Source organism: Cebus imitator, unplaced genomic scaffold (assembly GCF_001604975.1).
Source record: "Cebus imitator isolate Cc_AM_T3 unplaced genomic scaffold, Cebus_imitator-1.0 Scaffold285, whole genome shotgun sequence".
NCBI classification, from domain to species: Eukaryota; Metazoa; Chordata; class Mammalia; order Primates; family Cebidae; genus Cebus; species Cebus imitator.
Genome location: NW_016107600.1, coordinates 71,359 through 86,388, shown reverse-complemented (window position 1 = coordinate 86,388; position 15,030 = coordinate 71,359). Strand labels below are relative to the sequence as shown.

The 15,030-nt window shown below is 50.4% G+C and overlaps 1 protein-coding gene across 1 annotated transcript; it reads left to right on the top strand.

Annotated features, from left to right (window-relative positions):
* The first annotated feature begins 1,624 nt into the window (after nucleotides 1–1,624).
* KRT75 (keratin 75) lies at nucleotides 1,625–12,017 on the top strand. The gene is made up of 9 exons (XM_017501732.2): nucleotides 1,625–2,343; nucleotides 2,903–3,117; nucleotides 4,078–4,138; nucleotides 4,496–4,591; nucleotides 5,414–5,578; nucleotides 7,373–7,498; nucleotides 7,640–7,860; nucleotides 9,256–9,290; nucleotides 11,329–12,017. Exons 1-9 carry the CDS (start codon nucleotides 1,684–1,686, stop codon nucleotides 11,565–11,567), a joined length of 1,818 nt encoding a protein of 605 aa, XP_017357221.1. The 5' UTR covers nucleotides 1,625–1,683; the 3' UTR covers nucleotides 11,568–12,017.
* The last annotated feature ends 3,013 nt before the right edge of the window (nucleotides 12,018–15,030 follow it).

The window sequence follows — 15,030 nt, the reverse complement described above, 5'->3', positions numbered from 1 at the left end:
CCAGTTAGCCATTCCGGGCTCAGTGCCCTCATCCACGAAATGGAGACTGAATGCTGATTAATTCCTCTTACTCTCCTAGCCTTCAAAACCACAGCAAGAAGCAGAAGCAAGTGGTCAGCAGGATAAAAGGAGATTCAGACCAGGCATGGTGTCTCACGCCTGTAATCTCAGTACTTTGGGAGGCCAAGGATGGATGACTTCAGCTGAGGGATTCAAGACCAGCCTGGGCAAAATGGCAACACCAAGGTTTTACAAAATAGTAAAAAAAAAAAAAAAAATTAGACAGGCATGGTGGAGCATACCTGTAGTCCCAGCTACTCGAGAAGTGAAGGGAGGGTCACCTGAGCCGGGGAAGCAGAGGTTGCAGTCAGCTGAGATTGAGCCACTGTACTCCAGCCTGGGTGACAGAGTGAGACCTTGACTCAAGGAAAAGAAGAGGAAGAAGAAGATACAGCAATGTTTTGGTCTGACTCTTCCCATGGTACAGACGGGCAGTGAGATGCAGAACAAAGTGGGACGAGGTGCCTTGAAGTCTTCTTTGCAGTTTGTAGACTAATGGAGACTGTAGGGCACAACACAAGCTTAACAGGAGAAACAGGAAAAGGATGAATCCTCTGCTAGGTGCAGCCATTGGAGTTCTTTTGATGAAGGACTGGAGGGCTGGGAATTCTTGGTCTTCAGGAGGAGGTGGGACCTGCCTGGGAGACTCCTGGGAGAGGCAGCCTCAAATGCAGCTTGGAGGTGATGCTTCATGGTACACCATCCTGTACAGTTCTATCTTCCCCACAGGACCATGAGCTTGTCAAAGATAAGCTTTCTTTTGAAAGCTTTCTTTTGATAAGCTTTCTTGTGTTTCTTTTGAATTCCCACAGGGCTAGTCGCAGGATGGATACACGATAGGCACTTCCTTAATATTACTTGATGTATCAGAAGGAGGGAAGCCTCAATAGACATTTACTCAGCACTTACATGTACCAGGCATTGCAAAAGTTTTCACACGTGAATATTCATCACAAACCCCATTTTACAGACATAAAAGTTGAGGCACAGAAAAGTCTCATGACTTGCTCAAGGTCCCACAACTATGAGCAGGTCTGAGATTCAAACTCAAATCTTCCTCCTCTCACAACCTCTCTCCCCAGGAGACGGAGTACTGGCTGGCAGTGGGCAGGGTACAGGCACACACACGCTCCGGAAAACCATGTGTGATCTACACAATAGACACAAAAGCTTCTGAGCAGAATAAAGGGGCAATCAAAATGGGGCAGATTCCTAAGAAAGTTGATTACAGAGCAGGACTTTCAAGGTCTGTAAGGACAGCTTGATGGGGCTTGGGGAAGCGGGCAGTAGCCGCTGAGAAAACGCTTCTGGAATAGGAAGCACATCAAGGAAACAGTGGAGCGCAGTCGCTTGCATTGACACAAGATGTTTGGACAGGAGGGAGTTGGTCCCAGGCCTAAGAAAGCGGTTTAGAAATGAGGCAGTGTTTTCTGAGTCCTTTCTAAGATGCATGATTAGCACACGATGGAAAGCAATTAACCTGCTTCTTACTCATCTGCTGATCAAGTTGCAACTGGAAAGGAGTTTACATGTTGAGGGGAGGGGGAGGGGGTGCCAGGGAACCAGCCAGTGGCCCTTACACCATTTCCCGAGGGGTGCCGAGTGTGAGGTCAGGGTTGGCAGATGCCCAGGGGATGCCATCAGAAGGCCCTCTCCATTAGCAGTGTCCCGCCCCCACAGGATGCTCATAAAAGCCGCGGACCCAGGGCCCTCCAGCCACCTGTCTTCTCCACTGCCCGCACCAGCCCACCTCAGGTGCCTTCTCGCCTGCCTTCCTCACCCACCATGTCTCGGCAGTCCTCCATCACCTTCCAGTCCGGCAGCCGCAGGGGCTTCAGCACCACCTCCGCCACCACCCCAGCAGCTGGCCGCTCCCGCTTCAGCTCTGTCTCCATGGCCCGCTCTGCAGTGGGGAGTGGGGGCCCAGGAAGGATCAGCAGTACCGGGGCCGGCTTTGGAAGCCGCAGCCTCTACAACCTGGGGGGGACCAAGAGGGCCTCCATCAGTGGGTGTGGCAGCAGCTTCCAAAGCGGCTTTGGTGGCAGGGCCAGTGGTGGGTTTGGAGTCAGCAGCGGATCTGGCTATGGGGGTGGAGTTGGAGGAGGCTTCAGTGGCCCCGGCTTCCCTGTGTGCCCCCCTGGAGGCATCCAAGAGGTCACCGTCAACCAGAGTCTCCTGACACCTCTCAACCTGCAAATCGACCCCACCATCCAGCGAGTGCGGGCTGAGGAGCGTGAGCAGATCAAGACCCTCAACAACAAGTTCGCCTCCTTCATTGACAAGGTGAGCCAGGGCTTCATCCACACCCTTGGGTTTGGGATCGAACAAGCTCTTGGAAGGGCCATCCCATGTGGGGAGAGCAATCATGCAACGACCCCACTGTGGGAATGAACACTGTTCAGCAAGGCCTCCCAGGGGCTGAGGCCCTTCCTGCAGGCCAGCTTGCCCCCCAGGACCTGGTAGAAATTTCCTCTCTTTTGGAGCCACATGAGCTGATTCAGTCACCACCAAAGAAGGAGTTTAGTTGATTCTCTACAGGAGAGTTGCTGCTCAGCAAACTGCCTTAACCCAGAGTAGGTAGTATTGAGAAACTTCACCCGAGAACACCGCAGCTCCCCTACAGAGGCCTCTAGGACCCACCACCCGAATCCTATGCAAGCCTTAGGGAGCTCTGTGGGAGCTTCATGGACTGCCTCCTTTTGGGTTGGAGTTGTCAATTACGCTATTGCCAGTGGGTACCAGGTGAAAAATATATATCTTTTTCTTCTCTTCCTTATTAACAGGAGTGTCTGACTCTGCCTCTCCAACTTCTCAAGGTTTCATGCTCTCTTCTTCCCTCCAGGTGAGGTTCTTGGAGCAGCAGAACAAGGTCCTGGAGACCAAGTGGGCCCTCTTGCAGGAGCAGGGCTCCAGGACCGTGAGGCAGAACCTGGAGCCCCTCTTTGATTCCTACATCAGTGAGCTCCGACGGCAGCTGGAAAGCATCACCACCGAGAGGGGCAGGCTTGAAGCTGAACTGAGGAACATGCAAGATGTCGTGGAAGATTTCAAAGTCAGGTAGGTGGGAGATTGGCTTCCGGCCACACATGACCATCTCAGGGCTCCTTTTTATGAGGACCAGAGAGGTGAAAAGGAGCAAATGCCAGTATCAGCCGGGAGCTTTGGGACTGCAGCCATTATCCCACAAGGTGAAGACAGCACTGTGTGGGGTAACAAAGAGAACTTCACCGCATGCATCACTATTGACAGAGATCCTATTCCTATTTGTCCGCATGACTGCAAAGAGACATCAACATTATCCAGCAAAACATTGCTGCTAACTCTAGAAAGCATAATATAATTTCACAGTCAGCACATTATTAAATCCCACTGGACATGGGCTCAATTGTCCAGATGGTTTGCGTTTCCAAGATGGCATTCACTGTGGGGTGAAGAGAGGTATCAAGAAAGCGTTTAAACGAGGCAATCTGACCTTCCTTGAGGGGACAGATTTTGACTGCACCTCATCCAGGTAGTAGCAGGTGAAGGAATTTGGCCCAGGATAACCCATTAGCCAGCTTGCCCTTATTTCTGAGCTTGAGCTACCTCTACTTAGAAAAAGCACACTTCTCAGGGGCACCCTGAGGTTCAGTGAAAGTATATCAAAATGTACCTAAAACAGTCTCTTGAACAGATAAAGTTTACTCCATAATTTCAGTAGACACTTGAGACAGAAAAACATTTTAAAGATTAGTATTGCATGTCTATCAAAAGATAGAGTTGCATACGTAAATTTTGCTATTCCTTTAAGTTCCATGCTCACCTTCTAGTCTTAGAAAAGTTTTTTAAAAACTGGCAGAAGAAATTATCCCCCTTTCATAGAGGGAGAAATAGAGGTTAAGTGAATCATCCAAAGTTATGCCCAGGTCAGCGGAAGAGCTGGAAAGGATTTGAGGGCTCTTAACTCTTGCTACATCAGCGTGGGAAGAGTTCAAAGCAAACTTGCTCAACAGCACACCCCCTCCTCTGTCCTTATAGGTACGAAGATGAAATTAACAAACGCACGGCTGCTGAGAATGAATTTGTGGCCCTGAAAAAGGTGAGTGGAGATGTCTCTCAAAGGAGAAGGTTTAAAACGGAATCTGGAGTGTGGGGTAACCTGACCCTTGGGCCACCCAAGAAATGTCACATCAACCTTGAGGATATCTGCAGAGCTCAAACCTGCCAACATGCTCCCTCTACACTGATGGCCCTATTAGCTCTACTTGGGTTTCTGTGAGCTCGGGAACTCAAGCTCCCAGTTCTCAGTAATCACTCATCCCCAACCCCAAATCCCCCAGACTCAGAGTTTTCTAAAATCCAAACTAGATGGGCTAGAGAGAAATCTGCTCAGCTTCTTTTGGACTAAGTGCTTGGGGCTGCAGACTCAGAGGACCTTCCTGTGCTGTCATTCCAGGATGTGGACGCTGCCTACATGAGCAAGGTGGAGCTGGAGGCCAAGGTCAAATCTCTGCCTGAGGAGATCAACTTCCTCCACTCAGTCTTTGATGCAGTAAGAGTCTGCAAGTATTCCTGTCTCTCCTGGGTCCGGAGCCTGGAAAGAAAAGGATGATGCATTGTGTCATCACTCAGTGCCTCTACCCAGCATCTTGCCTGGATACTTCAAGCTGGGGCTTGGGGGGTAGGGGGACCAGGGAGAACTGCTTGGAGCCTTGTCACACTAAACTACCCCCACTCTGATGCTTCTCCCCCAAACCCCCTCATCCTATGGCAGGACAACACCTAGCTAGCAAGGAGAGAGTACCGAATCCCAAATTCTAGGTCATTGGGTAACACTCCCAAGGAATCAAGACATACCAGCTCCCTTCCCCTTCCATGAAAAGTATTATTTTTTTTAAAAAAAAAAAGGCAAGCTGTCCCTCAGCTCATTGGTCTGGGGGCTTCTTGCCCTTTGAAGATGCCTCATTCTGGGCACTACCCCTCCAAAGGCAGAGACCTGGGTCTGTGGAAAGGGATAGAGAGGCAGGAAATGACGGAGTCACACCGTGCAGACAGAAGCAGGGTTCCAGGTGTCCCCTGATGCTCCTAAAGAACAGACATGTGTCACATTCAAATCTATGTAATTCCAATTCAGAGGACACTTACCCACCCTCATGCCCAGGGAAAGCACACAGATGTGAGCCTTGAGAATTGAGGCTGGGGAAAGACTCTTACCACACTGATCTTTCCGGGATGAATGGGAATACCCAGGGAACAGCTGGGAGAATCTGCCAGGGACACCAAACAAAGGATTCCTGACCCAGACAGGTAGTCAACTATGAAGATTTAGGATCCCTTCTTATGCGTTGGTGATGCTGAGTTTGCGGTCCTGCAGGAGCTGTCCCAGATGCAGACCCAGGTCAGTGACACGTCTGTGGTGCTGTCCATGGACAATAACCGCCACCTGGACCTGGACAGTATCATCGCTGAGGTCAAAGCCCAATACGAGGACATTGCCAATCGCAGCCGGGCTGAGGCTGAGTCCTGGTACCAGACCAAGGTGAGCATGGACACCTCCATGACAGGTTCCAGGGTTAGTGTTCTCTGAGGCTCCACATTACCACTTAACTCCGCCTCAGGAAACTAGTGAACACATTCATTTATTTCAACTTACCAGGCGTGTCATTGATGCTATGAAAATTTAGCTTGAAATGCACGTGGAAACCCAACCGGACATACTAAGGCGTGGTCAGCCCAGTGCCGGGAGCTCAGGACATCCACCAGCCCCACATTCCTCGACATCTGGGTGGGAGCAGGGTGAGACACCAGAACAACTGAGATATGGTCCTGAGGCAGTTTCTAAAAGGCAAATGCATTCTCTATATATTTTCTGAGCTCCTGCTGTATGCCAAGGAGGGTTACAGGGTTGCAAATGAATAAACTGCAAGCAGAGAACCCAGGGTCTGGGAGGCCATAAAGTGAATGGATGATCATGGAAGGGAAAAGACAGCATGAATAAAAAGATCCCAGGAAGATGTGGGGGTTTCGTCCAGTTAGGAAGCTGTGAGGGACAAAAGATCGCCAAGGAGTGGGGAGAGGTTTAAGGCTGAATAAGGAGCAGGCAGGCAGGAATGAGCACGGGAGTTTATGTCAGGAAGAGGAAGGTTGTGATAAACACAAGCTGCTACTGCCCAGAGCTCAGATAGCCACAAAGAAGTTTGGCTTTGGAGAGGTGTAGGTGACCCATGAGACCAGCTCCCTGCCAAATTCAGACCCCTCCCGGGGCAGCTGCTCACCTACAAGCTGGTTCCTACTCTTTCCCTGCTCCGTGCACTGCCTCAGTCCCTCCGGGTCAGCCATGTGGTGGAAAGGAAGGTGGGTGGCAGGGGCCGGGGTCCCCAGTGCAGAGGCAGCACCTTGACACTGAGAGGAAACATGATGGACTTAACCCCAAGGTGAAGTGGTTGAAATTGATAGCGAATAATTCCTCCTGTTGTTGGGTGGTTGTTCAATTTAATCATGTATATCTAGAAACAGGAAGCTGAGCTATTCAGCACCTTCAAGAACCTCACAGATCTTGACTCGGGCAGGGGATCTCCTTGTGTCGGGGAAGGATGTAGACTTCACTTCAGTCTACTGGAGGAGACAGGGTGCCATTATTGCTCTTAAATGCATGTGTCCTGGATATACGCCATTAGACTGAGAACTACCTGGGATTGGGAGTACTTTTACAAAGTCTTCAAAATTGTGCCTTCCACGGCCTCTGTACCATCCCACATCATTCCCCCATATCTCCTCCATTTCTCCAGTGCTGGCATTTTGCGGGCTACCAAAATTCACGGGTACAGTTGGTCTGGGTGCATGCTCTGTGACCAGGAACTCCCCAAGGACAGGAACTAAATCAACATCTTACTCCTAGAACTCACCATGTTCCTTCCCTGACCCTGGGTCTTCATGCAGGCTGTTTCCTTTGTCTGGAATGTTCTCCCCCACAGCTGAGCACCTAGATCCCTCCTTCTCATCCTTCAGCCCACAGCTCAAGCATCTCCGTCTCTGGAGAGACTTCCCTGATCACCATCCCCCACTTCTAAATCTAGGTCAGATTCCTTCATTACACTCTCCCAGGACCCTGCTCATTTCCTAAGGGCACTTATCTTCGTTTGGAACTCTACATTTGATAATATGCTAATTCGATTAATGTCTATGTCCCCCAATGTACTGTAAGCTTCAGGGGGAATGAGTGAATGGCCAGGAATGAATGAGCCAGCTTGGCACCCAGGGCAAATCTGTGTGCCCAGCAAATGCCCAGGCCAAGCATTTGACTCAGTGACTGGGTTTGCTGTGGTTTTATCAGTACGAGGAGCTGCAGGTCACAGCAGGCAGACATGGGGATGACCTTCGAAACACCAAACAAGAGATCTCGGAGATGAACCGGATGATCCAGAGGCTGAGTGCTGAGATCGACAGCATCAAGAAGCAGGTAGGGTTTTGGCAGGGCCAAGAGCTCCTCAAATGCTCCTTTCTTCTGGGTCATTCTGCCATCTTTCAGAACTCCTCCCCAAGAAGCACCACAGCTTCATGGGCTGTCGGCAGGACTCATGGCTCCCTCCTGCCCTGACAGTGCTCCAGCTTGCAAACAGCCATTGCTGATGCAGAACAGCGTGGAGAGCTGGCTCTCAAGGATGCACGGGCCAAGCTGGTGGACCTTGAGGAGGCCCTACAGAAGGCCAAGCAGGACATGGCTCGGCTACTGCGTGAGTACCAGGAGCTGATGAACATCAAGCTGGCCTTGGATGTGGAGATCGCCACTTACCGCAAGCTGCTGGAGGGCGAGGAGTGCAGGTGAGGTAGATGTACCAACTTCATCCTCAAAGCAAGTTGAGCTCCCCTAGCTTCCTGGGCATTCCTAGGGGCTTAGGCTGTTGCAGTTCCTTCTCCTGGAAGAAAATGCAGGTCAGAATTGAACTATGGCAAATATATATATATATACAGGGGTAATTTCCTTCCAGGCTAGGAAATAATTTGACATCAACTACAGTTAGCACCCCTAAAGAAGTCTAGAACCTGATCAGGTCTAAGTAACTGAATTCTACCAAAGGAGACAATTGGTTATATAGTAGTTCCCAAAATGTGGTATGAAAGGCCATGGGCTGAGAACAAACAGTCCTAGGATTTGGGCTTACAGATCTACCCCTAAGTAGCTATATAACCTTGGGAAAGTCAGTCTCCCCTCTCTGGCCCTCAATTTCTTCAATGATAAAATGAAAAGGTCAGATTACACGATCCCCAAAGCTTCATGGGAGCTTTGTGCTCTGCCCATTATGAGCTGTACAGCCAAGAGCAGATTACTTAACCTCTCCACGTCTCAGTGTCTCCACCCAATAAAATGTGTGCAGCAATAGTTCTGAACGGTCACATTATTAAAAGGGTTAAAATAAGGGAATACACACAAAGCTCTTAGAACAATGCATGGTACACAGTGTGTTCAATAAATGTTAGCTGTCATTCAGTTTCGTGACATAGGCTTTGGTATCAGATGAATCTGGCTTCAAATCTAGCTTTGTGATCATGGGCAAGTTAGTTAACTTGTCTGAGCTTCTGTTTCTCCCTCTATAAAAGTGAGTGAATAGTACCCACCTCATGGGGCTGTGGAGAGAACTGAGTGGTATGAGGCAGGTAACAGATACTCAACAGATGCCAGCTCTTGTTAAGGTTCTCAGTATGTTTATGAATGAATGCCAGTTCTGACCTGAAGATGTTAAAGCAAAGTTACTCGGTTGCTAAGATAATAATAAACTGATATTACTACTGTTATTTTTATGAGTCAGACTCCTCTCCACACCTGTAATAAGCTCCGCACTGGCTCAGTGCATGACAATGGTGCCTTGTTGAGAGACAAATCTTGTTAGAGGACAGGCCCTTCCTTTCCAGTTGATGCCAGCATAAGATTACTTTCAATTTCCTTAAGACATCTAACTAGTTTAAACCAAAAAGTGTATTTCTGAGATTACAGATTTTGTTCCTGTGAACCTCAAACTTCACGCCATTTTATTCATTTGATTATTAATATTATCTTTAATACTATTAGTTCTCAAATAATTTCAAGCTGCATTACTTCTGCAATAAAAATAATAAAGTATGTTTAAATGCTTTGAAAACAATTACAAAAATGTCGCAAAGGTCTGTAAGCTGCCAGCCACATGAGTAACCTTCCTTCTCCCCGCTCTTCCCCATCAGGTTGAGTGGAGAGGGAGTTTCTCCAGTTAACATCTGTGAGTATGACATACTTTTTGTGTCATTTGGAATGTGTGTGGTGGAGGGAATGGAAATGTGGTGGGCTTGCAGGAGGGTGAAGACATGAGGCGTTAGAAGGGATCTCACAGACAGGGTTCATTTGGAGAAGGTTTGAGGTTTTGAGTCCCTTAAAAAGCAATACATATTGGGAGAGAGTCTTTAATGTCATAGTTCTTTCCTCTTTGAGAGCGAGGGTGTCACAGAGGGGCGATGGGAGGTTTGTTGTCGTTGTTCTGAGTGGGTTTGGAAGATCCCAGCCACATCTCCCACCTCCCAGTATTCCCTGCCTTTTCTGTTGGAGATGCAAGCCTAGCTCAGAGGTGAGCATTTGATGTAGACAGGATTTTTGAAAATTCCTGGTCTGGCTTGGGCCTTTGAAAGGAGCCTTCATGCTGGAGACAAGAGCATTGCCAACGAGGCGGCTTCTCTCCCGAACAATTTGGGAAGAAGGTCCATTGCTTGGCTCAACTCCACAGAGTATAACTGCAGAAGGATACCAGAGGTTTTCAGGGCAGTGAGGGCAGCATAAAATGTGGCCGTTGGGTAGAGTAGCTCTAAAACAGGAGAGGATTAGCAAGCCAGCATGGCCCTGTGCTGGTGAGGGCAGAAGTGATCTTCACAAATCTCAGCGCTGGCATCGTGAGAGCAACAGAAATGACTCTTACAGCTCACACTCTACAAATGAGTTTGGTTTTCTTGATGGGCACTCATAAAGGCAATTGATTATATCAGCCAATGAATCTAGAAGGTAGAGATCTCTTAACCACCCCGGTGTCCTTCTTCCCTGATGCCCTTGTCTAGTGGCACCAGAGACCCTCGAAGCTAATTTTGGGGACAGACCTTCAAGCATAACTTTGAAGCTCCTTTTCTCTTGAAAACACCTCAATGTCTGTATTAGTTTCCCAGAGCTGCTGCCACAAAGTACCTCCAGTAGCAGGAATGTAGCAGAAATGTCTTCTCTCACAATTGAGGGCGCTGAAATTAAGGGGTCAGCAGGGCCCTGCTCCCTCTGAAACCTGAAGCCCGGCCCAGCCTCCTGCTCTGTATGTCATCCAGGGTGGTGCCATCGCCTCTCCAAACCAGATGGTGTGCAGAACACAGAGGCAGCGTGGGTGGCCCAGCCCCCCTCCAGCCTCCTCCTAGCTCTGGCGGTGGCCATTCATCCTCCGTGCTCCTTGGCTTGTGGCTGCATCCCTCCACTCTCTGTCTCTGTAACTATGTCCCTGTGTGTCTGTGCCTTCAGATGAATGTCTTCCCTCTTTCTGTATGGATGCCAGTCATGTTAGATGAAGGCCCATCCTATAGACTTTATCTAAATGTGGTTATACCTGCAATTATCCCATTTCCAAATAAGGTTGCATTCATGGATACTGGTGTTAACACTTCACCATAAGTTTTTCAAGGACACAATTCATCCCATAATGGAGTCCATTTTTAAAAAATTGATTTTCCACAAGACCCAAAGTAGGGTGCTAGAATGTGTAAGGGGATGGGTTAGGAGAACAGGTTGGTTGGAAGGAGAACAGGGGCAGAGTTGACTGACTGACAGGTTCATCTGTCACTTTGTCCATCAAGAACATTCCAGCCTCTCCTCTGGGATTCTGAGTGTGAGGCTGGGGGATACTAAGGGAAGAGGGGTGGGCTCCTCCCACCATGAGCTTCCAGAAGGAAGGGAAACCCTGGAGTCAGGCCCAGAGAGGGAGACAGGACCAGATGGCACAGCAGGAGGATCAAAGGGAAAGCAGGTAGACTGACCTGCTTCCAGGAGGAGAGGGCTCCAGTAGGTTCTGGAAGGGGAAGAGGAAGCCATTCCAGCCTCCCGGCACTGCAGCTCAGACACACAGGCCAAGGCACATGGCAGTGATCTCACTAAGCAGGGGACATTGGAAGGAGGCAAACTGCTGGCTGATGAGACCACCCCATCCCTACCCAAGGACTCCAGGGCACAGGCCCTCACACTCCCAGCTGTCATCTCTCCGGCACTTGATCTGACAACACCTCCTCTCTTCCCGGCAGCTGTGGTCACCTCCACGGTTTCCAGTGGCTATGGAAGCAGCAGCGGCATTGGAGGAGGAAGCCTGGGCCTTGGTGGGGGCAGCGGCTACTCCTTCACCACCAGTGGCGGGCATAGCCTGGGTGCAGGCCTGGGAGGTTCTGGCTCCAGTGCCACCAGCAGCCGGGGCCTAGCGGGCAGTAGTTCCAGCGTCAAGTTTGTCTCCACCACATCCTCCAGCCGGAAGAGCTACAAGCACTAAGCGAGCCGCACAGCTCCCTCTCCCCTGCCTTGAGACCTGTTTGCAGTCACACCTGAACACCTGGGTCCTCCTCCTTCCTCTCCCCTTGCAAGGTACACCTGTGCTACTAGGAGCCTGGAGTACTGGCTACACCCATTCCCAGGCCTAAACCAGCTCTTCCCCCTGACAGTGCCCAGACTGCTGGCAGCACCTGTCTGCTACATATGTGAAACCAAAGTCTGCTCTCTCCCAAGGCGCTCATTCAGCCTGTCTTGCGAGCCCCAGGCAGCTGGAAAGCCCTCCTCCAGCTTCTATCTCCCTCCCTCCCTCCAGATGCAGAGGTTGGGAAGTCAGTCTCAATGGCGTGTTGTCACCGGCCTGTGTCATAGTGTTTATAAGTGCCCTGCTGCGAGCGAGTGCTCCCTCTGTTCCCTCCCTGAAATGTGTCTATTAAATGCATGTGTCACCTGTTTGGTGTCTGGCATTCTGTTTGGAATAGAGACTGACCCAGAGCAATTCTTCTCCTCCCCCAGACTTGCTCCCAGCATGGGGCTCACCCAAGCAGTGTTCAGAGGCATCAGCCCTCACCCTTTCCCTCTGAGCTAAAAAGACTGTCTGGGAGGAAGGGAGAGCGGGTTGCAGAGGTGCAGGGAGGGCAGGGCTGGCCAGAATTCCTTTTCCCTCTCCTCGGCGTGCCTTGTTTGGGGAGCCCAAACCGCTGTGAGAAGCCCAGCCCAGCCTCCCTGCTCTGTATGGCATGCAGGTTGGTACCATCCCCACTCCAAACCAGTGTTCCAGAACACTGATGCCAGGTGGGCAGCCCAGCAGAAGGGTTGACTGTTCCCTGACAGCTTCCAACTTGCAGACCGGGCAGAGAAATAACAGGTAACAGGCCACGAAGAGGAGTTAAAAGGCAGCCCTGGGAGCAGCGCTTTCACCAAGCAGAGGAGCCGTTTAGCCCATAATTGCAGGCAGCAGTGAGACATTCGGGAAGCTCCTACATTCCTGACTTTATCTCCTGGACCCCTCCCATCAGGCCTCAGCCGGGGCATAGCCTAGTGGGCTCACCTAGAGTGGGGCAGTCGATGTGGGCTTGGAGGGGGTAGTTTCGATGATCAGGACAAGCTCAGGACTGATGTGAGTGACTTGGGAGCCAGGATTCTAAAACACCCTTGTCCAGAGTGAAGGAGCAGGAAGTGAAGTGGCGGGACGGGGAGGCTGTGAATCAGGAGGGAAGATGAGTGTAAAACCAGGGGGTAAAATTTGGAATGGATGGGAGGGGGAGGGTGGCAGGAAGGAGAGAAATGACACTGAGAACAATTATGAAATCCCTGATGTTGGGGTGAGGGTGAGTTCAGACCCAGGGAGGAGAGAAGTGGAGGGACAGGACTTTGGAGTGAGAGCCTCAGGGTTTCTCCCCTGGCCAAGCCGCCTCTCCTCTCTGAGCCTGATCTCCCCATCTGTGTGGGGTGCAGTTATTCGGGGCATGGGACCTGGAGTCAGGATTCTGACAATGGTCCCAGTGCTCATTAGCTATGTGACCTTAGACAAGGTACCTAACCACTCTGTGCCTCAGTCGCCTTCTGTGTCAAACAGGAATCATGACAGTGACCCCTGTAGTGCTACTGAAGATTAAAGAAGATACATGTAAAGTAGATGCCCAGAGCAGCTGCTCAAAACATATTCACAATTGTCCTTCTTTTCATCATCACCCTCACAATGTTATTACGAGAATCAAATGAAGCCATGCTTGCGGCTGACCTGCCATGTGGTGTAGCACAGACTGAATCTCCAATACATGAGTTTTTTGAAATCGTAAGTGACCAGAATGGGAGGAGCAAGATTTAGTGCTTGGCTTCAGAGCCCAAGACCTGGGAATAGAGAAAGGAGTTCAGACGAGAGGCTACGGGAGTGTCCACTGTATGTGGCTGAGAGCCGGGGTGGGTAGGGGGCCTGGAAACCCCCAGGCGTGCTCCAAGTCTGCCCCAGGCCCCAATCTCCAGACCTGGTCCTGGGGACATTGTTTAAGGGGAAAAGTTGTGTGTATTTCCAAGTCAGTCTCCCACACTGAGGAGAGACCCAAATTAGCTGCACAAGATCACAAAGGACCCGAGAGAGCAGAGAGAGGAAGGGGCATAGAGGATGGCCTGAAGCCATACAGCTTGTGACGGACATGGCTGGGGACATAGCCGGGTCCTCACAATGCAACTCCAGAGTGACCCATTCCAGCATTCCCAGAGTATGTGGGCAACTCAGTCCAGATTCTAGGTCTACGGAGATCATGTCAGAAAGAAAATGGACACATTAAACCTTCTGTCAAGGACCTCCTGCCCATTTAATGGAATGCAAAATTTTGCCAAGTAACATGAAGGTGGAGTGTTCTTTTCTTGACTTACCACACATGCACTTGGTTGGTGTATTCCGACAGCTGCCAGCCCCTCTGACTCTTCCTGCTTCTCCTCTGCCCAAACCAAACCACCATCTGTCTCCCAAGCCCAGTGCACCAACATCTGCTTGGCTCTCTACATTGCAGGCTCCTTCCCAGGCTGAGAAAGAGGAGGAAGAGCCTGCCGCTGGGACTCTGAGATCTAGGGTCGGGCAGAGCCTCCCTGCACTGTTAGGAATCCTGCATCCCAGAGCCCTCTGGGAGGCTGCTGCATGGAAGCTTTCTTGGTCTCTTACCTCTGGCTGGGGCAAGTGTGGTTTCTGGAACAGGAGAACAAAGTCCTGGAGACTAAATGGGGCTTCCTCCAAGACCAGAAAGCCATCAGGGCAAATTCTGAGCCCGTTTGATGCCCACATCAACAACATGAGGCGGCAGCTGGACTGCCTGGGTGTGGCGCAGGGGAGGTCGGAGGTGGAGCTGAAGAACATTCAGGACGTGGTAGGGGACTTCAAGAAGAAGTGAGAAGATGCTCAGCCAGTACTTGGGACAGGGCCCTGCCCTGGGGCTCCAGGGGAGGCCAGAGGGAGCAGGAGAAACCGCCTCTGCTCTCCAGAAACGTCCAGTCCAATGGGGAAGTGGGACAGACTTAGGACACAGAGGTGGAATCGTAAATAGACATAAAAGTGGAAAGAGCTGGGACCCTGTGGTCAAGAATGCCGAGGCTTTAGGGAAGGTCTGGGATTGTAGATGATGATAACTAGCATAGGTACAGAAAGAATAATACACACAACATTTTTCAAACTCTGCAGATAAGAAAAGTAAGGCTCTGAGACAGCAGCCGGCATACCCAAGATGACACAAAGTGGCAACTCAGGAGTTAGGAATGAACCCCATAGAATCTCACTCTCATAAATGCAACCAAATCTCACTGCTAATTTGCACAGTGGCCATGTAGTCACTCCAACCCAGGCCAAGAGGCTGGTGAACAAAAATGAAAGAGACACATTTGCTGCCTTCTCCCAGGACCACACACACACACACACCCCCACACCCACACACCACTAAACATAATGAGATGCTCAAACGCTCAGGCCTGTA

Excerpts from the sequence above, each read along its gene's own strand:
- KRT75 (XM_017501732.2), top strand. The coding sequence starts at position 1,684 with ATGCCCAGGGGATGCCATCAGAAGGCCCTCTCCATTAGCAGTGTCCCG. Across the intron at positions 2,344-2,902 it reads TCGCCTCCTTCATTGACAAG|GTGAGGTTCTTGGAGCAGCA; the intron begins GTGAGCCAGGGC and ends TCTTCCCTCCAG. Across the intron at positions 3,118-4,077 it reads GTGGAAGATTTCAAAGTCAG|GTACGAAGATGAAATTAACA; the intron begins GTAGGTGGGAGA and ends CTGTCCTTATAG.